Source organism: Phacochoerus africanus, chromosome 4 (assembly GCF_016906955.1).
Source record: "Phacochoerus africanus isolate WHEZ1 chromosome 4, ROS_Pafr_v1, whole genome shotgun sequence".
Taxonomy (NCBI): Eukaryota; Metazoa; Chordata; class Mammalia; order Artiodactyla; family Suidae; genus Phacochoerus; species Phacochoerus africanus.
Window position 1 is genome coordinate 10,608,177 of NC_062547.1, and position 25,584 is coordinate 10,633,760.

Here is a 25,584-nt window from a genome sequence, read left to right on the forward strand (position 1 = left end):
CTTGGACATTTGATGTGGGCAGCTCCCAGTGGATATGGTATCAAATCGTGTGGAGCGGGCCCCAGCCCAGGGCGTCTTCCCAGGGGACTGTCCCACACTCGGGGCGCAGAGAGGCCCGGTGAGGCCTCTCCCTTAACTACACTCTTAGGTACCAGTCAAAAGTCTTCATCTGGCTCGTCGTTGAGGGAACCCAGGCCCTGCAGGATTAGGTCTGTGTCTGGGCTCCTAGGGGAGCAGAGGAGATGGTCTCAGTTAAGGGAACGACTCAACCCACAGGATGTTCAGCCTCGTTCTCTGACTCTTGGGTTAGAAGGTTCATGGATCAGAGTTCCCATCGTGGCGCAGTGGTTAATGAATCCGACTAGGAACCATGAGGTTGCAGGTTCGATCCCTGGCCTCGCTCAGTGGGTTAAGGATCTGGCGTTGCCATGAGCTGTGGTGTAGGTCGCAGAGGCGGCTCGGATCCCACATTGCTGTGGCTGTGGTGGAGGCCGGTGGCTACAGCTGCGATTCGATGCCTAGCCTGGGAACCTCCATATGCCGCAGGAGTGGCCCTAGAAATGACAAAAAGACAAAAATAAATAAATAAATAAATAAAAAGAAGGTTAATGGATCAGCTGGAACTGCTCTAGCTTCGGAATTTTATCTGCTGTGTGGACCTAAACCCCAAGCTGGCTGGGATGTACCCGGTAGCACTTTGTGCAGGGCCCTGAGGTGAGATTGACGGCCAGCGGTCCCCGCTCTCTCTCTGTCGAGCAAGGGGACATGGGGTGGGGGCTGGTGATGAGGCTCTGGGCGCCCACATGTGCTGTGCTAGGCTGTCCTGTGTCAGATGTGCAGCCCTCTGACCATGAGGCTGCAGAGGTTCCTGTCCCCCCCTTGGGTCCCCCTTCTCATTGACACCCCCCCACCCCGTGCCAAGGGATCCATGGGGCGGGGGGCAGGGACCCTGGACTGAGGAGGCAGGGCCCTCTAGTTCTCAGGCAGCAGAAAAAGCATTATTTACAAAGAGCATATTAAAAAGACATGAGAGAAATCAGCCCTCCCCACCCCCAGGTGTGAGCTTCCTCGTGGGTTCTCGTGGGGCCAGAGTCTGAGAAGAGAGCCGATCCTGTTGATGGGGGAGGGGCTGCCTGGGTCAGGACCCCGAATGTCTCTGTTGGGGATGCTGCTCGTTTCTGAGCTCTGTCCTTTCACAGCATCTGCACTTGGAACAGCCAACTGAGCCAGGGTGGCGTCTCCACCCGGGCTGGGCTCAGTGGGGAGATGGCAGAGCTGGCAGTGGGACGTGTTAGAAGGTCACATCCGTGGTCCCGCTGGGCAGGAGCATCATTTCCAAGTGGTGACTGCAGGCAGTTCTGGGGACAAAGGGTCTGGCTCTTGACGTTTGTTCCTGGTTTGTTCCCAGCTCTGTGGGGTGAGAAGGAAACGTCACATTCTGGAGGAGGTTCAGAGGGGTGGGGGACAGGCCCAAAGGCCTAGCTTAATGACAGGGACAGGGGTGTCTTCTTCCTAAGTCCATCAGGATGCTCTTAGCGGTGCTTTTTAAAAAGCTGTGGCAGGAGTTCCCGTTGTGGCTCAGTGGTTAACGAATCCGACTAGGAACCATGAGGTTATGGGTTCGATCCCTGGCTTTGCTCAGTGGGTTAAGGATCTGACGTTGCCGTGTGCTGTGGTGTAGACTGCAGATGTGGCTCGGATCTGGAGTTGCTGTGGCTCTGGCGTAGGCCCCCTAGCCTGGGAACCTCCATATGCCGCAGGAGCAGCCCAAAAAACCACACACACACACAAAAAAAAAAAGACAAAAAAAAAAAGCTGAGGCATAGTTGATTTACAGCGTTATATTAGTTTCAGGTGTACAACATAGCGATTCATAATGTTCATAGATTAGGAGTTCCCACTGTGGCTCAGCCGACTAGAATCTGTGAGGATTCAGGTTCGATCTCTGGCCTCTCTCAGTGGATTAAGGATCCCGCGTTGCTATGGCTGTGGTGTAGGCCGGCAGCTGCAGTTCCGATTTGACCCCTAGCCTGGGAACCTCCATATGCTGCAGGTGTAGCCATTAAAAATAATAGTAATAAAAATGAAAAAAAATTTTAAAAATGTTTATAGATTATACACCATTTATGGTTATTATAAAGCATTGGCTATATTCCCTGTGCTGTACCACATGTCCTCGTAGCTTATTTATTTTAGACAGAGCAGTTTGTTCCTCTTAATCTTCCCCTGCTCTTAGGGGCTCGTTTATGTGGTTTTCCGAGTTGGAGTTTAAGGTCCGAGATCCCTCTGCTCAAACAGCCACATCAGCTCCCATCACCTAAACTGCTGGTGTTTATTCCTGGCCTTTACGAGCGTCAAGATGCTCAGGCCCACCCCATCCCTCCCCCCCGTGCGAGTTCAGGGGGAGCAGAGGTGCAGAACTGGGGGCCAGGCTCACCTCTTACAGCCTCTGAGCCCCGTGCAGATCATAATCGCTGTCGGAGGAGTTGTCCGGCTGGGTGGAGAGGCGATGCAGGGCCCCTTCCAGAGCTGCGGAAAGAAAGCAGGCTGTGTGCAGCAGGGTTATTCCTCCTGGCTACACCGAGAGAGAGCCCTTCAGAGCCGAGAGCCCCTCGGGGGCTTGGAAGATCACAGGGACTTCCTGAGCTGGTGGCTCCACCGCCCCGTCTCCGTTGTGATCAAACCAGCTAGCGTCCACTAATGATGCTGGACACCCGGCTCCCTGGGGCTTAATTGTCAGTGCCAGTTGGGGAGCGCTCGATACAGGGCTCTGCGGGCCACTGATGGATGGTTCTGTTCTGCCTCGAAGGAATCCATGGGGCCTCATTTATTGAGAAACAGGTCCTTTCCGGCACAGCGGTGCTGGGCTAATGGCACCCCCACGCATTCTTCTCTCGAGCTGAGTGGCCTGTTAAAGCTGCATCCCTTCCATACCTGCCGGGACTGGCTGTCAAAGGGCCAGTTTGATCCTCCTCCTCCCTGTGGGGCCTCCCTTTTCTCTCAGGGCAATCACGTGGCCCTCTGCTCCATTCATCGGAGGCCAGCCCGCGCTTACCTGGATAGGCTGAGATCTGGGAGTTCCTGGGAGGCTGACTGTATTCATTCTCCACGTGGGAGGCCGTGGGGTTCTCAACGTGGGACCTGACAGTCACTGTGTGGTTTCGATGGAAAGACACTGAGAAGATGCAGGAGATGGTGTGGTCAGAGGTGCTGTTCTGTGCCCCTCCTCCTCTCCCAAAGAGGCCCAGAACTCAAATTCCCTGTTCCCACTATGTAATGGGGTGGGGGCAGGGGTCCCCAGAGCTTCTTCAGCGTGTCCCTCTTTCCCTTTCTTCCTGGAGAGGTTCATTCCAGCCAGGCTCAGACTTTTCAAGCAGCTCTGGGTTGGCTGGCACGTTGATTGGCGGTCAGGCCTTTAGTCAGTCGGTCAGTCAGTCAGTCATCAAACATTTATCAAGCAGGGAACCAGAACACCAGTGACAGGGCAGATATGGTTGCTTCCCTCCCAGAGCTGAGGGGTGTTTGTTTGTTTGTTGGTTGGTTGTTTTTCTAGCTGTGCCTGTGACGTGCAGAACTTCCCAGGGCAGGGATGTAACCTGTAGCCACTGCAGTGATAATGCCAGGTCCTTAACCATTGCACTGCAGGAGAACTCCAGTCTTTATGTTGTAAGAAAGACTTGACAACACAGACACTTCTTGAAGGATTTGGCCCTTGACATGCACAGGGTGGGTTTGGGAGGAAGAGAATATGGAGCGGAGGCAGGAGGAGGGCTGTGGTTCTACCCATGAAGAGGGCTCTGGCCATGGTCAGAAGGAGGGAAGACAGAAACCAGAGGTGAGGGCTGGGCTGGCTGCCTCAAAATGTCTTAAAGGCTGGCCACCTAAAGCTGTTCCATGATAAAGACATCCCGTGATAAATCTATAGCTTGGACAACCCTTCTTAATGTGTGTGTCTGCTTTGGAGATGAACAATGAAAAAATGCCCATTAAGGTTCTGACAAGTCCTGATGTAAAGAACGGCTTTGCTTAACTCATTGATTTCTGAGTCTATTTGGTAATGGCCACCTCCTTTCTGAGAACCGCCTGTGGACACCAGTGGCCACAGTCCCAGCTTAGATAAGTACAGTGGAGATCAGAGGCCTCAAGCAGCCACAGGTGCCATCCGTGGTCAGCCGTGACCCGTGATCAGCTCCCCGGCCTTCTTCTGGAGCCCCGCGGACACTGGCTGGGGTCAAGGGAGGACCTTGACCTCCGGGGTTACTTACTGTTCTGGTTCATTCCCGTTGGGCCAATCCACTGACGCTGCTTCTTCTGGCGGACTGGGTGACAGACAGGAAAGGAATGTCAGGGGCGGGGAGGGAGAAGGCGGCAGGTTCATGCTGAGGGGCTGGTTCTCCAGGAGAAGCCACCACAGGGTGTTTAGAACCAGAATTAAGACCCGGAAGGGTGCTAGGGACCTGTGGCCACTGCCCACCTCCGGGGCCTCTCTTTCCAGCCTCTCTTATCACTGCCCTTGTCTTTGAGTGATTTTCTGCCGAGTTCTGCAGGGTCAGGATAATACCCCCTACGTTCCCAGCTGCTAAGTGGTGGAGCCAGGTCTGAGACACCTGTCTTCTGAGGTCAGAGGTGGAGCCCATGACCTTCTGGACCCACTACGATCTAAGGAATGGTCTCACCCTTGCTTTGGGCTGGACTGGGTCCCAGCTGGGCCCCCGAGGTGGGCGAATCGGTGGCTTCCCTGACTTTCTGCTGATTGGAGCAGAGAAAAGCTGGTGGGCAGGAGAGGGGTGGAGCTGGGTGGTGAAGCAGAGGCGCCTCCTTTGCGGGGCTCGCGGGCAGCCCGTCCAGTCTGCCTGCTCAGGCACGTGAAAGGGAGGTGGTTCAGGGCACCGGCACCTACATTTCTTCACCAACTTCTTGTAGGCAAGAGGGCCGCACACGACCAGCAGCACTGCCAGGAGCACCAGGGCCAGGATGATGCTCACCACGGTGCCTGCGCCCAGGCCCGCTGGGCTGGACCTCTGGCCTGCGGGAGGCAGAGTTCGGTCAGTCTCAGCCCAGGAGGCATGACAACGGTCCCTGAAGAGGGAAGCTACCCGCTGGCTGGCTGGCTTCCCAGTAATTCGCCAGCATGTGCAGAAGGCAATTTTCCACCTGGCTGTCTCTCTACTCTCTGAAATTCTCCGCTACCCATTCGTTTATCCACCATTTACTCTCTAACAGTTGATCATCTGGCTGTCATTTGCCACTCCTGTTATTAGCTATCTAACTTTCCACCAGTTTCCAGTTACTTATAAGTGATCACCTTGCAATCACATACAAATAGCCATCCAACCATCATCTGTCCACCCATCCATCCATCCATTCATCCATCCACCCATCCATTTCTCTCTTTAAAAAATTTTTGTTTTTGCTTTTGTTTTTTTAGTGCCATACTTGCAGCATACGGAAGTTCCCAGGCTAGGGGTTGAATCGGAGCTGCAGCTGCTGGCCTACGCCACAGCCACAGCAACACCAGATCTGAGCCGCATCTGTGACTTACAGCTCACAGCAATGCTGGATCCTTTAACCCACTGAGCAAGGCCAGGTATCGAACCTACATCCTCATGGATACTAGTCGGGTTCTTAACCCACTGAGCGACAACGGGAACTCCCATTTCTCTCTTTTCTGTGTTAGTCAGTTACCATTAGTATAGCCTCTATCCCTTGCTTTTCTTTCTTCCATCCAGAAGAGCAGAAGACAGCCATCATTCATTAGCTGCCTAATTGTTATGGCCAGGCTCCTATTTATGGCTTCTGCTCATTCTTGCACCCTCTCCTCTCATTTGTCATCTCTCCATCCTTTCCTAAGGCTCTCTGTTTAGTTCCTGGGGACTGTTCTTCAGAAATGTGCTCATTGACCGAGTCCTGGAAGGAAGATCCAGAGGTGCCCTCCACCCACCGTGGGCTGTGGCCAACTCACATGTGACAAACACTCTCTTGCAGTGGGATTTTCTCTCCAGAAGCTGGTGGCACTGGGACAGTTTCCCTGAGGGACAGAAGAGCCCCCGGGAGGTCTTCTCCCCGTCGTCCAGGATCTGGTAGGAGCTGACGTTGCCGCACTGCTGCTCCCGGCACACCTCCTCCCACCTCGCCATGCTCTTGGCTGAGGAGCTGTCACACAGGGTGTCCCACTGCTTGCCCTGGCGCACCTCCACGGAGCCTTCACATGTGCCACTGTGCCCCACAAGGCGGCTCTGCACCTTGGGCTGGAAATCTAGGGGTAGGGGAAGCAAAGGGAGGTGAGGTGGCCGGCTCGGCAGGGGCTCCCTGGGTGCCCCAGGCTGCATGCCTGGCCACCGGGACCTAGTGAGGCTGGCAAAGTGGGGATCCCGGCAGAGCCCAGTTCTTGGGGGTTTGGGTATCACGCAGGACCACCTTCCTTTCTGCTTTTCCCTCCTTCTTGCATCCTCTCTGCCATTTTCACCGTCAAGCTCTGTCCCTGGCACCTCTGGGCAGTTGCAACAGCTTGGGTACTTTCACCGGAGAGGTTGGCAAGCTGGCAGTGCCGGTCAGCAGCCGCCAGCAAGTTGGTCCCCACCCAGCTGGCAGTAAGAAGGGTAAGACTAGGCTCTACCTGGGTCCACTTCTCTCTTTGAACATCCTTTCATTCTCTGGCTGCTCTTTGGGAGGTGGCAGGGCTTTGCAGAAAGGGGAGGCTGAGGCCCAGAGATGGGAAGTACCTTCTCCTCTGAGCCCTAGAGAGTCACAGGTGGGATCGAACCCAGGAATCCTGCTGCCCAGGCCTTGAACCTGGAGGGACCAGCTTTCACAAAAGGGCCTGGCCCAACAGAGACTGAATTCATTTCTGCTTGTCAGGGTTGAGCCTGGAGGCCCCCATGTGCTCAGGTGAGAGGGAGCTGTGATCTCATCAGCTTTGGCCAGTTTCTATAGCAACATCCATCTTCAAAGCCCCAGTCAGTCTTCTCTTTAGAGAAAAAAAAAAAAAAAAAACCTCAAAGGCAAGACCTCTGGGTATGGTTTTGCAGGTTGTAGCCTCCAGGAGGGCTCCCAGCAGAGCAGTGGGTGGGCCTGAGAGCCAGCCAGGTTTTCCCCTCCTCAGGCCAAGAGACCCTTGGGGACTGCTTCTGCCTGGAGGGGGCAGCATTTTACTAATTTGCACCATGTATCCAACGGTTTGAGGGCATCCTTGCTTGTAGGAGAGCCGGGTGATCCAGAGTAAGGCTTCCCAGCTCTGTGCACATGAATCCCTGAGACTGCGCTGCAATGCAGAGCTTGTTAGTAGGTGGAGGGTGGGGCCCGAGACTGTGCATTTCAAACCAGCCAGATGAAGCTGGTGCTGCTGGTGCAAGACCACACTTGGAGCAGCCGAGGCTGACATGACCGGCTCTGGAGGGAAGCTGCTTGAGTGGAAATCCCAGCTAGTGCTCTACGATACTGAGAAATGTAACCTCTCTGAGCCTCAGCTTAGCTGTGCAATGGGGATAATAGCACCCACCTCCCAAGCTTGCTATGAAAATGACAGAATACCCTGTATGGTCCCCAGCATGATATAAGCACTGAATATGACTTTTTTTTTTTTGCCATGCCCATGACATGCAGTTCCTGGACCAGGGATCAAACCCATGCCACAGCAAGACAAAGCTGGATCTTTAACTCACTGAGCCACCAGAGAACCCTAAATATGATTTCTTTTTCTCTTTCTTTCTTTCTTTCTTTCTCTCTTTCTCTCTTTCTTTCTCTCTTTCTTTCTCTCTTTCTTTCTCTTTCTTTCTCTCTTTCTCTCTCTCTCTCTCTCTCTTTCTTTCTTTCTTTCTTTCTTTGCTGTTTCTTAGGCCCGTACCTACAGCATATGGAGATCCCCAGGCTAGGGGTGAAATTGGAGCTACAGCTGCTGGCCTACACCACAGCCACGGCAATGTGGGATCCGAGCCGCATCTGCGACTCACACCACAGCCTCATAGCAACACCGGATCCTTAACCCACTGAGCGAGGCCAGGGGTGGAACCTGTGTCCTCACAGATCTTAGTCGGGTTTGTCACCACTGAGCCGGGACGGGAACGCCCGCAGTGTGACTTCAGTCTGGGCTTCACTAGAACATTTGGTCATAAGAGCCCACTACCTCCAAGACTGGCTGCAGTTGTTCTTATTTTGACCTGTGGCCCCTTTCCCCTCACTCCACTGATCCTGCTTTTGGGGTCCCCCCGACCAGCCTCTAGGCTCTTGCTCTCAACCACACCGGCATCGCCAGCCTCTTCAGGCTGGCGGCCTGTGACCAGGGAGCCTCTGCAGGAAACCCCTAAGGCCTGCTCTGGCCTCTCCCTCTGCGCTGTGCCTCGGGGACCTCCTACGTGCCACCATCGCTCCAACCTCATCCAGCTCCGGGATGTCTGAACTTCCGTCCTGCAAAGCTAGTCCCCTCTAAATGCTCCATCTTGCTCAGGCCCTTGCCACAAGCCACGATTCTCACCTAAAAGCCTTCTCTGCTTTGCGCCACCACACCCACCATGAGGCCATGCCTTCCCCCCTAAGCACCCTCCTGATGCCGCCTCCCCTCGTGGCTGCCGAGCAAGGGGGTCTCTGGGCTTGTTCTGCATGACTCTGCAGAGATTCCTGATGCACTGGGCAGGGGTGGGGCCTTGCCACCTGCCGGCTGCCCTCCCTCTCATACACCAGCGCTCAGCACCCCCGGCCCACTTCCCCAGTGTTCTCCGAATCACTAGTGTCCTGTGCTGTGTGCAGGCTTTTCAGGAACGTGCAGTGACCCTCTGGGGGCGCCCCCCCTCCCCCAGCCACCCTGGGGCTCCACCCGGTTCCACTCACCGGAACAGACAAGGCCGAGAACTTGACCACCCGCCTGGGGCTGGACTTTCCTGAAGCACTCTTCCAGGGTGGCACACCATGGGTTCTGGATCTTCCACCGGACCGGCAAGGGTCGGCCCTCTCCTGGCCCCAGTGCCCTGGCTGCCTCGGTCTCTGTTAGAAGCTTCAGGAAGGAGCCACACTGCAGGGCTGCACAGATGACGTTTCCCAGGGGCTCCTCAAGCCTCTCCTGGGACTCGAGGCCGATGGTGCCACCCAGGCTGCCCCTGTAGAACTCCACCAGGCCTGCACAGCGCAGGCCCCCAGGCCCCGCCACCAGCCTCAGCCTGGGAGGTGCTGGGGAGGAGAGAGAGTATCTGAGCGCAGATGACCAGCTGTGGGGCCTTCCGTCCACTGTGGTTGACTGGCCGACAGCTCTGGGAGGCAGTGACATCTGAGATGTTGGCTAGAACATACTTACACTAAAACTTTTCATGCTTATCTGAAATTTACTTATTTATTTTGTTTTGTTTTGTTTTTTGGGCCACACCTGCGGCATATGGAAGTTCCCAGGCTAGGGTCCAATTGGAGCTACAGCCGCTGGCCTACACCACGGCCACAGCAACGCTGGACCTGAGCCACATCTGCAACCTACACCTTAATGGATCCTTAACCCACTGAGCGAGGCCAGGGATCAAACCTATGTCCTCATGGTTACTAGTTGGGTTCGTAACCCACTGAGCCACGACGGGAACCCCTATGCTTATCTGAAATCTACATGTAACTGAACATCCTGTATTTTGATTCGCTAAATCTGACCCCTGACCCCCAGGGCCCTCAGCATCCTTTTACCTGTGGGCTCTGGAGTAGTCGTGGGCGGGGAAGTCGTGGGAGGAGGTGTCGTCCTCGGTGGCTCTGCAAAGGGACATTCTGGTTGGGGAGGGAGCAGGGAAGAGTGAGGGTGTGTGTGTATGGGGGTGGGGGGTGGGTTCGGGGCAATTGGCGGGGTCGAGAAAGACCTGTAGCTCAGGATGTAGGTCCCCCAGGCCCCATTAAGCCCACTTGACCCACATGTTGTCTCTAAGCCTCCTGCGACAGGGGCAGTACCAGCCCATTTTACAGCTCAGAAGATAGAGGCTGAGGAGAGATAATGAAGTTAGCAGTTGGCAGAACCAGCTCCTCGATGTTTTCTCTCCTGCTGGACAGGTGCCAGCACCCCATCAGCAATCCCCATCAGCATATGGTTCTGAGGGGGTGTTTGTAAACCCTTTCCCCGTACCTGCTCAGGTCCTGGATCACAGGCCCTGGGCAGCCTTGTCAGGGCTGGTGCCTGGGTCCAGGGAACCCGTGGGGCTGGCTAGTTACCCACCTAAGCAGACCAGAGACAGAGGGTCCCCCTGGTTTGTCTTGCTGAAGCTGCAGTTGGAGAAGGACACCTGTTGTCCATGGCAGATGATCTGGTTTAGGATCCACCTCCTGCTGAATGGCTGTAAGTGAGCGAAGATCAAGGGCTGCCCGCATTGCAGGTCCTGGCAGAGCTTCGAGGCCTGACTGGGGTCCTCCTGGTGGAACAGGGACCAGCCCCAGCTCTGGCTGTGCACTGTGTACCATGTGCTCTTGTAGTTGACCTCCAGCTGGCCCTGGCACCGCGAGCTGGAGCCGCTCAGTCTCACCATGAACCCTAGGGGTCAAAAGGATGGGGGTCAGGCCAGAAAAAGCCTTTCTCGGGGGCCCCTCCCTGCACCCTCCCCACCTGGCCCCACACCCAGCGAGGAGCCCTCTGCCCGTGGGCTGCCTGCTTGGCTCCTCCTGTGAGCTTTGTCCTCTGGGGCCCTAGAGGATCTTTGCAGAAGCTCAGGCTGGTGCTGCTCCTGACCTAGGAAAGCAGGCGTAAGAGGATGGGGCTTGAGCCAGGGGAACTTGGAGCAGCGAGCAAGGGATTCTCAGCATCCACGGCCCAGCAAAATTCGCCCACCTCTGGAAACTCTTGTTTCCATAGATCCAAGATAAGGCCCAGCACCTGCTTTTGTTTTTGGTTTTTTTCCTCCTCTCTCTCTAACTTTTAAAATCAATTTGATCAAGGTACACTTTACATACAGGGAAATGCCCTCATTCTAAGGGCACGAGTTCAATGGAATTTGACAAATGTATACACGCCTGCAGCCACCACCACACGCTAGACTGAGACTAGTCCCATCACCCGGAAATTCCCTCTTGTCCTTTCACAGTCTGCTTCCCAGAATCCAGCCTCAGGCTGTCACTGATCCACTTTCTGTCCCTAGAGAGGAGTTTTGCCTGTCCCCGAATGGTATATATAAGTGGAATCGTATAGCAGGTACGGTCTTTCTAGTGTTTGGGGCTAGGATGCCATGGCAGGGTTCCAGGTCCCGGCTCAGGGCCCACCAAGGCCCCGGTGACCTCTTCTGCTTGCCTGGTGGCTTCTCGAGACCTCCTCGCCACATGTATCCCCAAATATATGCAGCATGATGTTATCTCAGGAAGTGTGAAAAAGAGAGGTCTGTGGTGAAGTGAGTCTGAAAACGGCTAGACTGGAAAATGCTTAACAGAGTTCCTCATTGCAGGACTTCTCAGAGCCTTTACTAGGCCAGTGCCCCCTGTCAGGCTTGGCTGGGTGATGTGGTATTGCTTACCTTTCATCTAGCGAGTTCCGTGGAACACTGTGTGGGACACACTAGCCTCTAAGATTAAAGTCCAACCTCGAAGGCGAGACACTTCACACCCTTTCCAATCTCAGCCTAGAGAGTCTGCACATGTCCTTGACCAGGAAGCAACTGGCAGGACTGGGTAGGAAACAAGACTTTGCAAGGGGCGTTTATGGGCTGCTGTGTTTTCTGTGCATGGTGAGTCATAATAATATTTATCATGAGAACTAGGACTCGTATGTTCTAGGGCGTCTATCTGCGAGTGGCCCTCTTAAGAGTGTGTGTGTGTGTGTGTGTGTGCGCGCGAGCATGTGCACGTACACATGCAAAAGGGTTTTTTCTCTCTCTGTAGGATGGGATTCACGCCGACGAAGGGATGACAGGTCCCCTAGAGCCTGGTGGGATGCCTCCCTGCTCCCCAACGCCCCTTCCACGTGGCTCCTCCTTACCTGAGTCCTCCAAGTTGAGCCCTCCGAGGCCTCTGAGGCAGGAAATGACTGCGGGAAGGAGAGAGGAGGGTCAGGAAGTGAAGTCTACGGCCCGCTCCCTTCTCCCCGCCTTCTGCCCACAGCCTGATCAATGGCCTTTTCTGCCTCCTGCCACCATCATGGGGTTCAGGGGCCGGGATTTTCATACTCAGGTCATAACCCCTCGGTGGGTCATGAAATCAATGTAGTGGGTTGCAACCATCAATGTTCTTTCTTGTCTTAAAAACTTGCTTTTGAAATGAACATGTGATAAAACTGATTTTCTTTTTCTTTTTGCCTTTTCTAGGGCCACTTCCCGAGGCATATGGAGGTTCCCAGGCTAGGGGTCGAATCGGAGCTGTAGCCACCGGCCTACGCCAGAGCCACAGCAGTGCGGGATCCAAGCCGCGTCTGCAGCCTACACCACAACTCACGGCAATGCCGAATCCTTAACCCACTGAGCGATGCCGGGGATCGAACCCGAAACCTCATGGTTCCTAGTCGGATTCGCTAAACACTGAGCCACGACGGGAACTCCCTGATTTTTTTTTTAGTGCACAATTCTACAACTTTTGACACATACAGGTATCTGCATAATCCCTGGAACAAGGCGTACAACAATCCCATCACCGCCACCCCCCCAGTTTTCCTCATGCTATCCTTTCGTAATCATATGCAACATTGCAACCATCAGTTTTTAAAAACGATGTAATCCTGCAACCATCAATCTTTTTATGATCCCACCCATCGCATACGGAAGGTGCTGGGCTATGGGTCGAATTGAAGGTGCAGCTGCTGGCCTACGCCACAGCCACAGTAATGTCAGATCTGAGCTGCCTCTGTGACCTACGCCGCAGCTTGCGGCAACGCCAGATCTTTAACCCATTGAAGGAGGCCAGGAATAGAATCCGCATCCTCACAGAGACAACATTGGGTCCTTAACCTGCTGAGCCCCAGCAGGAACTCCCCAACTATCAATTAAAAAAAAAAAAAAGAAATGGACTAGAATAGAGGATGTCAGAATGCATTGTGTTTTGTGAGGATAAAGCTCACTTTTCTGTGCATTGGCTGGCAAAGTAAAAATGTCCCGAGTGTTGTTTTCAGTCAAAGAATGTTTGAAGGTCACGGTCCTAGAAGGCTAAGTGAGCCAGAATGGGAACCCAGGGGGGCATTTGTGACTTTCTAGAATTCCCAAGGTCGGACAGGAATGACAGCAATTTCTCGTCCACAGCTCCCATTCTAGAGAAGGAAATTGGATCTCAGAGAGGCAGAGGGCCTCGGCCAAGATCACAAGGGCTGGTTGGTGGAGGAGCCCATGACTGGCCTCCCTCTGGTCTGGCTCCTACCGGGGCCCCTTCAATAGGAATGTGGACCACGTGGGAATTTCCACCTCTCCCTGGCCCTTTCTGACTGTGGAGCGGGGACAAGGTGGCTCACGGCCGGCCTCTTGGCACAGCAGCCCTTGGCCAGCTCATGTGTGGCTGGGGCGGAGGTTTGATCTGGGTGGGGACAGGGTGGGGCGGCACCCTTGTGTGGCCTCAGAGCCCACCTTCCGTGTTTGCTGCCCGGCTTTATCTGTCGTGGAGCAGATGTTCGGGCTTCCATTTGCCCCCTGGGCTCGAGTCTCACTTGGGAGCTGGGGACACAATCAGGCCGGGGCAACAGCCTCGTACAGTGAAGGCCTGTGTTTAAGTTGATTTTGAGAAATTGTGGCTGGGTGTCAAAAAGCCCATTTGTGCCTGAGCGTTCTAAAGCTGATGGTAGAATGTTAAGGGGAGACAGGCCCCGCCAGCCTGCCTTCCCACCTGCCAACAAGATGCCCTGTGATGAAGTTGCCACCAGTGGTGAGTATTAGCCATCTTGGCAAGAGCTGCCATGGTGGCCCAGGAGTCCTGGGCCTCAGCAGCGGAAGGTATTTCTAATGCAGAGGGAGTGTCAGGCCCAGAGCAGAGGCCAGAGCTCTGGCTTGGGTTGGGAGGGGTTGGCCAGCTGTCAGCCATCTGATGTATTGCCAAGGGTAGGGCAGCCTCAGGAGGACGTGGTGGAGATGCAGAGAGAAGGCAGGAGGCCCTTTGCCCTTCCCTCACTTCTCACCCCTGACCTCTCATGCCCACCCTCCTCTGATCCCAGTTCCCCATGGTGAATGGGGCTGTCCCCCCTTAGGGAGTCATTTCTTTGGCTAAGCTCCGAGGGCTGAGCAGCTTGAAGTGGCGCTTATGGGAAGAAGGGACCCAAAGATCCACCCTTTGATGCTGAATGACACAGGACAGCTTTTCAGGCACCCATGCCCTTTCTCTGAGTCTGAGCACCCTACCTGTGCGCCCTGGGGAGTAGTCTCTTAGCCCCTCTGAGCCTCAGTGTGTTCATCTGCAGCATGGGCGCAAGACAGAGACCAGCTTGATATCAGTCTCTTGAGGATGAAATGAAACCACCTAGGCAAAGACTTAGCCCAGTGCCTTCCTGGCCTGCGCTTGGGCTCAGGGCTGGTGTTACTGGTGGTGGGGCCAGTTGGGCCTGCGGCCAGGGTGGGTAGCACTGCAGGCCTGCAGGGATTTTCCCAGGAGCAGGGACTCCCATTTGGACGCTTGGAGAGACAGATCAGGGCTCACCACCTCTCTTTCCATTTGGCACCTCCACATTCCCAAAGTCACAGAGTCAGTATTCATTAATAGCAGCTACTGAAATTCCCCTTGTGGCTCAGCAGGTTATAAACCCGACTAGTATCCATGAGGACACAAGTTCAATCCTTGGCCTTGCTCAGTGGGTTAAGGATCTGGCGTTGCCATGAGCTGTGGTGTAGGTCACAGATGAGTCTTGGATCTGGTGTTGTGGTGGCTGTGGTATAGGCTGGCAGCTGCAGCTTGGATTCGACCCCTGTCTGGGAACTTCCATAAGCCACAGTTGTAGCCCCAAGAAACAAACAAAAACAGCAGCTACCTGAACACCTACTGTATACTCAGCTCTGCTGGGTGGGGTGGGGGGGTAGTTCCTTGCAGTTATTGTTCATTTTCCACGCGGCCCCATACTGTGAGGTGAATATTTTCACAATATTGCTGTTGGAAGAGGTGAGCGCCCTGCCCGGGGTGACAGTGCCAGCAACTGACAGGGCCCTTCCGCCTTCCACACCCACACTCTCTACTCTCTGCCACCCAGTTGGGCCTCCAGGGTGCTGAGTTTGGGGAATGAACATGACCTAGATCCAGACCCTGGGGTCCTGGAGCCCCCAGACTCCGAAGCCTCTGGGAGCAGGGTCTGAACTTGACCGTCCTTGCAAATCTCACACAGAAAAACCCAGCCTTGCTCAGAGAACATTCTGAGGAAAGACTGCACAACCTGAGAACCAAGAAAAATTCTAGGAGAGAAAAAGCCCTGGGGAGAAAAGGCATCTTTTCATTTCAGGGCGTCACCTCCCTCCGGGAGCCTGGCTGGCCTTGGGTGAGCAGCATTTCTTGTCTTGTCACTGCATCACTGTCACCATCACCATCATCACCAGTGCCATCATCACCGCCATCACCAGCACCAGCACCATCATCACCACCACCATCTCCACAACCACCTTCACCGCCATCACCATCCCCACCACCACCATCACCACCACCATCATCCCCACCATCCCCATCATCACCATCATCACCATCATCACCATCGCCATCATCACCACCATCTCCACCACCACCATCTCCACCACCACCATCTCCACAACCACCACCACCGCCATCACCATCATCCCCACCACCACCATCATCCCCACCATCACCATCATCACCATCATCACCATCGCCATCACCACCACCATCTCCACCACCACCATCTCCACCACCACCATCTCCACCACCATCACCAGCACCATCATCCCCGCCACAACCATCGCCATCGGCATCCTCAACACTTTCACAGCTTGCACTCTTTCCTGGGCAACTGTGTGCTTGAATTCTCTTGAACCTCACAGCAGCCCTATGAAGTTGGCACTATTATTTTGACCCCCATTTTGTAGATGAGGAGCTGGAGAGATTATATAACTTGCTAAGTAGCTGGTGAGTGCTGGGACCAAGACTCTAAGCCAGGCCGTCTGGCACAGAGTATCTGCTTTTTTTTTTTTTTCCCTTTTAGGGCCGCACTTGTGGCCTATGGAAGTCCCCAGGCTAGGGGTCGAATCAGAGCCACAGCCACTGGCCTACACTACAGCCATAGCAATGCCAGATCCGAGCCGCATCTGTGACCTATACCATAGCTTGCAGCAACGCTGTATCCTTAACCCACTGAGTGAGGCCAGGGATCAAACCCACATGCTCATGGAATACTAGTCAGGTTCTTACCCCACTGAGCCACGGCAGGAACTCCCAGAGTCTCTGATTTTGTCTGCTGGGCTGAGCAGCCCCCTCCTCTTCAGGGGGAAGGCTGTGACGGCCCGCCCCGTGTTCCACCAATTCCTGCCAGTTCCTGGTGTGCAAAGCTGATGGAAAGGAGTGAACCTAGGATTCCCTCCAGTCAGTGAAACAAGACTTTCCATAAACTTGCTGTGTGATCTTGGCAAGTCACTCAACCTCTCTGGGCTTGGTCTATAAAGTGAGGAAGGTAGATTCCACCATCCCTCACCCTCCTTTCGGTTCAGACTTCCACAGGCCACAACCTTTAGTTCCTGGTGATCTCCGCGGCAGGCAGGCAGGCAGGCAGGCAGGCGTGGGCAGGTATGTGGCTGACGGGGAGGCTTCCTGGGTGCTGCTGCTTCCTGTCTGTCAGGCATCCATTCACGTGTTGATTGGCCACATCTCACCGTCCTCCTTTTTTGCTGCTTCTCACAGGCGTCAGACCCTCCAGACAGTGCTGGGGGTCCCCCTGCGCCCCCTCTGTAGCTACAACTTAGCTCAGTCCCTGCGTGTGGCCCGAGGTCCAAAGCTCTGAGGCCCCAGAACTGGCGAAGAAAAGCCGGAGGATCCTGGAGACCAGGAGGGGCAGGAGGCACGGAAGCATCTCACCATTCCCAACCTGTCATCCGCATCCACAGCCCGAGCAGCAGGGCCCAGGCCCCTTCCCTCCCCTGCCGGCTTCTCCTTGGAGTCCCCAGCATTTAGGGCTGAGCCTGGCCAGGCCAGGGGAAGCTCAGGGCCAAAAAAGCCAGAGAGACACTCAAAAGGCTTCTTCCCTCTCCCCATCCTTCTCCTCATCTCTGGCTCTGCAGAGCCCCTGCCCGCCCAGAGGAGGTCCCAGGGGGAGGGGAGTTAAATGAATTCCTGAAAGCGGCTCTGAGACGATCACAGGCTCACCCCCTCCCTCCACTCTCCTCTTGTGTCCCCACATTCCAGATGGTTCTTACTTCCGGGCTCTGTCCAGCCACCCTGTGGGTCCCATCAGGCCACCGGTGAGTTTTATTGACTCTACACGGTGTGTAATTTTTTTTTTTTCTTGAGCCCATTTTTTAAAAAGATTTCTTTTTCTTTTCTTTTTTTAAATTCTAAGATCCAGATATTTTTGAAAAATAGGACATTTGGGCCACTTGAGGCTGCATCGCCACGAGCCCCAGGTTGCAACCCGCTCCATCCTGGTTTGCCAACGCCCTTGGGACACCTTGCGGTCCCCTCGCATCTGGAGAGAATCCGCTTCACACACATGATGGTTTCTGCCGCAAACCATGTAAAATTTCACACCAAGTGGGATGCGTCGAGATTATAAATAGTCTCCTATTCATTCCCATCAGGATTTGCACTGTATGCATTTTCCAGAAATTTACATTTTGGGGTGGTTTTGGAATTGAAGATGAACATCGGCGGACCTCTGTTTTAGGTCCCAAGTTACAGCGGAACCAGAACTTAGCCCAGGCTGCCGGCTTCAGAGGCTGTACCCTTGAGGCCCGCCTCTGACCCGGGGCCTGCCTGGGCCGGTGGGCATCTGGGCTCACAGCCCCCTCCACGCTGGGAAATGGGGGGCAAGAGCATGGCCTGCTGAGTGTCCAGGGAGCACCAGGGTCCAGGGAGGAGCTAGGACGTTACTGATGCTAATAACAGTGACAGCGAATCTTTATGGAGCTCTTAGCCAGTGCAGACCCCCCGGCAAAGGTTTTCACTGGAGACGAATCAGGGGCTGCCAACATTCTGTTTTCTAGATAAAGAAACCGACAGACTGATTTAATGTGGTTTGGAAATCAGATGCTCCATTTTTTTCCCCATTAACAGTGATTCCCCTTAATAGTCCATGAAATTCTCATCAATGTACAGCAAACACGGTATATCGATGGCCTTTGGGGGGCATTCTGGGCTGTCCCCCCTTCATCCTCTGATGAAGGTCAGGGGCCCTGCGTTTCTGAAATGATCCTCCTCAGTGGAGCTGCGTTAACCTGTATCAGGGCCTCAGGGAGAAGAAGACCGCAAAGGGCCAGCATTCTGTTTCTTGCGTTGAACACCCGATGAAGCGGGTGGTTTGTGATCAGGAGCTTTTTATGTGCAAAACACACAGAGGAGCACACTGGGCTGATGCCAGGAGAAGCCTGGGGGCTGGAGCCAGCAGAAAGAAGATGAATTCGGGTCTCTAATCTCGCCCACCCAGGGCTGTGCCAGCGAGGGAGCGGCAGCGAGCAGATAGTGGGCAGAATGGCTTTCGCTATCTCAATTGCGATTCCACACTCTCCCTGGTGGCCTGGTGTGTCTGATTGAATTTGCATGAGTTTCACGCTGCTGTGTGCAATTCCACCGTCACAGGGACAAGCCTTTCTTTTCATTCAGAGGTTCACATATCCCAAAGCCCTTTCACACACAGGGGCTCATCCTTTCTGTTCACAGACTTGCAAAGAAGGGACCATGCTCACTGCCCTTTACGGATGAAGAAACCGAGGTTCAGAGAGGCCAAGCCACTGGCCCAAGGTCACACAGCTTGCTGATGGTAGGGATAGGGCAGAAACCCACATCATCCTCAATTGACAGGACCCCATGAGACTCTACCACTGGGAGACTCTTAGAGCCTACTCGCCCATTGTACAGATGTGGGAAACTGACCCCAGGGAGAGAGGGACTCACTCTGGAGGGGAGTCTGTGGTGGCCAACGGGACGCTGGTTGCCTCTGCCAATCCCCATCAATTTCCTATCCTGTTCCCACCTTGTCTCTCCCAACTGTGTACCCAAGAGAGAAGGGAGCATCAGGGTCCCTGTGGGAACAGTGAGGGTCAGGCCCCCTAAGGGGACATACTGAGGACAAGGGCAGCAGTGCTGATGGCTGTTATAGAGGAAGAGATTCAGGGCAACTGTCCCCATTTGTAAGTCAAAGTCCAAAACCAAGTCTGTTCTGATGCAGGAATTCCCATCATGGCTCAGCGGGTTAAGAACCCGGCTAGTATCCATGAGGATGCGGGCTGGATCCCTGGCCTTCCTCAGTGGTTTAAGAATCCGGCGTTGCCGTGAGCTTCAGTGTAGATCTAGGACGTGGCTCGGATCTGGCATTGCTGTGGCTCTGTGTAGGCTGGTAGCTGCAGCTCTGATTCGACCCCTCACCTGGGAACTTCCATATGCCTCAGGTATGGGCTAAAAAGGAAAAAAAAAAAAAAAAAAGAAGTCTTTTCTGATGCACTTGGCGGGAAAGTATTTGTGTCTTTACTGTGTGTTCAGTTTCACTGCAGAAATGGGCACGTGTTTGATTCCGGGGCGTTGCCTGGACCTCCTTGGTGTGTTACAGAGCACATGCCCAATATTACCTTCTGCAGCCTGAAAAATTCTGGGTTCTCAAATGCACCTGGCCCGAGGCTCAGGATAAGGGCCTGTGGGCCTGGAGAGGTGAGTTCCCGCTTCTCTCCTGGGCGCCCTCCTTTCTCCTCTGCTTGGCCCCTGGGTGGCTGGAGTTCATTGGAGAGAACGCTCCGACCTCTCGGAGATCTCCAGGCTGCTCACCACCAGCTTGCGTGTGCCAGCCCCTCCTGCAGGGATCGGACCTCCCCAGGACCACAGGGCGTGGTGCCCTCACTCATTTCCTACACATAGTTGCTCAAATATTATCTTCTTATGAGACCCACTGCCCCCTCCCTTGGTCCAGCACGGCCCCCAGAGCTTCCAGTAACTAATGCCACACCACTCACGACCTTCTAACACCCATACAGTCATTATTGACTTAGCTCGTCTCCCTTCTCCCCATCACATCCGACCATGATTGATGTCAGATTCTCCTGGGTGGGAATTTTTTTTTTTTTTTCTTTTCAGGACCGCACCTGCAGCATATGGAAGTTCCCAGGCTAGGGGCTGAATGGGAGCTATAGCTGCTGGCCATAGCCATGGCCACAGCAATGCCAGATCCGAGCCACATCTTCGACCTACCCCGCAGCTTGTGGTAACGCCGAATCCTTAACCCACTGATCGGGGCCAGGGATCGAACCTGTGTCCTCATGGATATAGTTGGGTTTGTAACCCACTGAGCCGACAACAGAAATTCCACGGCAGGAATTTTGATCGTTTGCTGCTGTGTCCCCAGCACCTGGAACCGTACTTAGCTCACACTAGGTGCTCAATAAATACTTGTTGTCCAAATGAATGAATGAAGCAAATTTCATGATTACAATTATCCTTCGGGGGTTATCCCCATTTATGGATTAGAAGGCTGAGTCTTGGAGGGGAGTTCTTGTCATTGTTGAGTGGCCAAGCAGAAATCGAACCCAGATCTGCATTGCTCCAAAGCCTCACAGGTCTTCACGCGTGTGTGCACACACGCACACAAAGGTCATGCACACGTACAGCACACACCCACATGCTTACCAGGTACCCACATTCATGCATACAGAATGGGTGTAATTAAAATTAATTGGTTGGGTGGAGCTGAAGTCCTTCCCTGGTCCCCTGGTCACTGTAGAGAAAACCCCTCTGAACTGTCAGCACTGAACAGAGTGACCGGAGTGGCCAGTGCCAGCCCCTAAGCCTCTAGGTCCCTCCACTCCCTGCTGGGCTGGGGACCTTGGAGCTGCTGGGGGCCTGATCCTTTGTACCCAGAGCCAGTAAGGGTCTCAGCTCTGCAGCCTAGGACAGCGGGCCGGGCGGCCCCTCTCCCCTGCTCTGCCATGGACCCCAGCCACTCTCTGCCTGTCCTGCCTGTTGCCTTCAGCTTCGCTGTCCCCTCTGCCTGGGCCACTCCTCCCTCTTTTCTCAGCCTGGCTGGCTCCTTCCAGCATTCGAGTCTCGGACAAGAGGTCACCTCCTCAGAGAAGAGCCCCTTGGGCTGGAGGCCCCTTTGAAGGTGAACTCGGTTGCTGAGTCTCAGCATTGCTGTCTCTGCCATGGCACTGATTGCAACATTTAGAAATTTGTAAATATTTCAGGTACTCCCTCCGTAAAAGTGGGACACCTGTCTTCCTGCTGTATCCATGGTGCTTTACACAGAGCTGGACACATAGCAGATGCTCAATAAATATTTGTAGGTGCATAAATGAATGACTAATGAACCTGTGCAGGAGGACTGGGGGAGAGAACGACTGGCCGGGCTGGCATCTGCCAAGACTCTCCTTCTGACCAGGTCTTGCCTCACCTGATTTCTTGCTGACTCTGATAATAATAATAATAATAGTAAGTGTATATAATGATTAATAAATGTATATGATAAATGATATAATAATAAGTAAATTTTAATTATTATTAATGCTTACTGAGCACTTAGGATACAAGAAGCTGATATTCCCACTAAAACTCTGCATGCATTGAATCATTGAATCCTTGTCAATAGCTACGAGGCAGGTCTTATTTTTATTCCCGTTTCCCAAAGGAGGAAACTGAAGCTTACAGAATGGGTCTACGCTCACTCAGCTGGCAAGTGGCGGAATTCTAACTGTTCCGTGGGGAAACTCCATGACTTTCCCTTAGGGCCAGCTTCTGGAGTCCGGGTTGCTGGGCCTGAGCAGCTGGTCTGCTATCAGGGTCACCTCCACACCCCGCCCCCAGAAGGTGAGCCCCAGGCAGGTTGGAGCTAAGGGCAGCTGTGGAGGGAAGCAGGCTGGTGGCATCTTCATGTCCCCAAGCCGTGGGCACAAACTTGATGGCCAGCCAGGAGGCCGCAGCGTCCCCACAGCTCTAGCACTGGGGGATGGTTTGAAGGGCGCCTGTGCTCTTTGCCCGTGGTCCCTGCCCCGGCCCTAGATGTCCCCAGCCCTTGGCGGTTACACATCTGCTGGTGGCAGTTGTGTCCTGCCGCCATTTTCCTACCTTTGCTGGATCTTTGCTCTGAGAACCGCAGCGCTAGGCTGGGGTGGGCTCACAGCTCACTAGCTGCTCCCCCAGACCTGTTTTCTGCACCGTAAAATGGGGGCCACAGGGCTGCTTTGGGCTGTTGTGAAGCTTCTAGAAGAAAGCGTCTTTAAAAGCACTTCTTAAGCTGTGACCCACTGAGCAATGGGCATGTTTGTTACCCACTAGTTACATGCACCCACGTGTGCACACACAGATGGAGAACCGTGTACTCCTGGGCTTCCAGATGGTTCCCACACTCTGGTCAAGGTGCTGCCTTCAAGGCTTCCTGACTGGGCTGTGTTGGGACTGGGGCTGCCATAGCCTTGCCCTTGGTGGGGTTCAGGGGGAGGCCCATAGCACAGGACCCCATCCCCACGTCCAGCTGGGAGCCTGGCCAGCTCCCCAGCCCTGTGGGTTCAGAGGTCACAAGTAAGGAGTAGGTGGGGCCGCTTAGGAGCTGGGTTTTGGAATCTTCAGGGCCAACGAGGCCTCAGCAGGACCCTGGACCTGGCTCAGGACCCTGGCTGCCTTCTGAGACCATCCCTTAGTGCCCCTGGGGATAGAAGGCACCTTGTACCTCCTGCAGCTCCGCGTAACAACAGCCACGAGGACATGTGGGCACATGTGCCATTGTCACATGCACGGGAGCAGGCAAGCCTACCTCTGGAGGCCATGTTTTGACAATGAAAACGCACATGAATGCGTGCGCGCACACACACACACACACACGACTCTGACACACTCGTACAGCTACACACCCCCTTCTCTTGGAGGGACTGAGGCCCCCTGCTCGGGCAGGCGAGGTCCCCTGAGTGCTTTCCCAGCAGGAGGCCACAAGCTCCCTCCTGTTTCCACCTGTTCCCGCCCTGAGTCAAGCACCTCGCTCACCCTGCCCCGGCTTCCAAACCCTTGAGAAGTGACCAGGTCTCACCCAGCTCACCCCCTGCATTTTCTAAGTAGGGAGGTGGAGGCCTGGAGAGGCTCAGGGACCTATCTGATGTCACACATACACAGCCAGGCTCAGACCCCAGCACTCAGGCCACAAAGTGGGCTCCCCTCCCCCAACGCCCTGCTTTTGCTCAGAATCCTCCCCACTGGCCAGTGTCACTGAGGGCCCAGTAGCAGGGCTCAGAGCCCGAGCTAGTGTCCTGAGGCCTCGAGGATGGAGGACCGCCCCTTCTGCCATCTCTCCTCCGGCAAACAGAAGCCCCCAGACTCATCACCCCAAACCTTATCCCCAGCCAGCTTCTCCAGAGGCCCCAAGCCATTTGCGGGGGAAGGGTTCTGAAGCCCCTCCTCCAGGCCTGGAGTGAGAGCAGACCCCCGTGTGCTCACACTTGGCTGGCAGGCCTGGCTGAGCCCCCCGGGAAGAACCAGAGTGACCAGGAGCTAAGGTGTACATCTTTGACATCTGCTCAACTGTGATCCAGAGGCGGTGCCCCCCGCCTCAGCCCGCTCTGCCCAGAGCATCATCAGAACTGCCCAGGTGATGGTGAGTTTGCCCGCCGTCCCCAGAGGCATCCAAGTAAAGACAGGACATTCATGGGGTGAGAGTGGCTGCAGGGGTGGCAGGGTGGGGTGGGGTCAGCGGCAGAGGAAAGCTGGCTTTGAATAGGGACTGGACAGCTTGATTTCTAGGCTGAGAGTCTGATCTTGGCATGGATTCTGCCTGGACGGTCAGTAAGGTTCCCTGACGGTGCAAGACCGAAGCAGAGGCAAGGCCCTGGGGGTGGGACAAGCAGGGCGGAGAGCTGGAGCTGGGGGAGAGGACAGGGATCTTGGAGAGCCCAACCCTCCGTGACACTCCAGAGGGGCAACATGTGGGCCCCGAGGAGACAGAGGGAAGAACTGGCTTCACCCCCCCCCTTGCACCCCGAGCCCAGGTACCCTGTCGGATGGCCCAGAAGGGGTACTCACCCAGCAGCCCCAGCAGGTGCAGGGCGGCCAGCAGTGGACGCTGAGACCCCATGGGCTTGGCCTCCTCCTGCCTCAGCCTCGGTGAGCTCGGCCGGCACCTGCACGGTGGGTGAGGGCGTCTGGCCCCGCGTCTCCCTCTCTGGGAGGAGGGGGCGGGGCGGGCAGGCTCCGGCGGGGGTGGGACAGGGAAGCAGGCAGTGCGGGGCCTGCGTCACCCTTGTTTGAAGTTGAAACTGTCAACTTCCTCCTTGGTAAAAAACCATCTGCCCCAGTTTGAATGGCGGTCCTGGTCCCTGCCAGCTTCCTGCCCCCGGGGCGTGAGGGCTGGGGCCCGGCCTCGACCCTGCCACGCTGGGGCAGAGCTGGGGCCTGGGGGAGGGAGTCCTGAGCCTGCGGAGGGGAAGGAGGAGGCCAGGCCGCACTGACAGCAGGCCTGAGGGAATTGAGGGGGATGCAGGGGATGAGCGGGCTCTGAGCTGTGCTGGGGTGGGAAGTGGGGGGTCACCGCCCCAGGCCTTGTAGCAGACTCAGTGATGACGAGCACATGAAACCTTCCATCTCCGCTGTAGGGGTGAGGTGGCAGCCGAATCCCCCCAGGCGGCATCTCACAAGCGCAGGAGTGGCTCCTCCAGGCACACGGGTGGGCGGGCTTTCATCAGGGCGTGGACCTGTGAGATCTCTGGGTGGATGGTGTGATCTCTGTGTAGACATTGCTGCTGCAAAAAAGCCCTGGCTGTTGAGGAAGAGGCGGGGTGGCTGGCATTCTGCAAAGCAGATGGGGGAGGCTGGGGACCGACCCGGAAGGGCTCCAGCCTCTCAGGGGCCTGGGCTCAAGTCTCTCCCTCCAGGACCAGTAGACAGAGCCCAGACTTTGGGCCTCCCACAGTCTCGGCCACACCAGGCTAGGGGCAAAGGGCTTTAGGGACAGGACAATAGCCAAGTTAGGGTTAGGGTTAGGGTTAGGGTTAGGAGAGTGCTGGAGAGTAAGGGCCAGAGCAGGAGCCTCCCAGTTGCACCCTCCCATCTCCCCCACAACCCCCCGCCAGCAGCTGGAGGTCCTCCAGGGCTCCGGGGTGGGGAGTCTCTTTCTCCCTGGACCCTTGAAGTTGTCCCGGTAGCTTCCCAACTGCCCCCACTCAGCTCCCAGCATCCATCAGTCCCCAGACTCCACTGATGTGAAGCTGGAAGGGTTTGGGGGGGGGGGGGGGGCGGTAATTGACTGGGTTGCCCAGAGAGAAGGATCCAGGCCTGGGGGCAAGGGCTGAGGACTCCACAATAGGTGTAACTGGGGGTAACACCCACCATCTCACACAGGATTTGGGGGGGCCCGTTCCCCTCCTCAGAGGGGATGCTGTCTTAGCCTGTAACAGAGGCCTCAGCCAGCCCTTCCTGGCCTCGCCCCCACTCCGCGGTCACATCCATCCTTCCTGTCCTGTGACTGGAAATCCCAGCCTTTCCATTCTCTCCTTGATTTGTTTGTTCATTCAACAAATCTCTGCTCCAGGCCAAGCACAAGGGAGGCAGAGATGGAGACACACGGTCCCCACTCCG

General features: G+C 55.2%; 1 protein-coding gene across 1 annotated transcript; it reads right to left on the bottom strand.

The window, feature by feature from the left end:
* Positions 1-998: 998 nt before the first annotated feature.
* Positions 999-24,202, bottom strand: CD5 (CD5 molecule). Its single transcript, XM_047775607.1, has 11 exons — positions 24,034-24,202; positions 11,915-11,962; positions 10,172-10,483; positions 9,655-9,717; positions 8,824-9,159; positions 5,963-6,256; positions 4,901-5,026; positions 4,266-4,319; positions 3,056-3,175; positions 2,438-2,529; positions 999-1,410 (listed from the first exon to the last, which is right to left on the bottom strand). Exons 1-10 carry the CDS (start codon positions 24,083-24,085, stop codon positions 2,441-2,443), a joined length of 1,494 nt encoding a protein of 497 aa, XP_047631563.1. The 5' UTR covers positions 24,086-24,202; the 3' UTR covers positions 999-1,410; positions 2,438-2,440.
* Between the last annotated feature and the right edge of the window lie 1,382 nt (positions 24,203-25,584).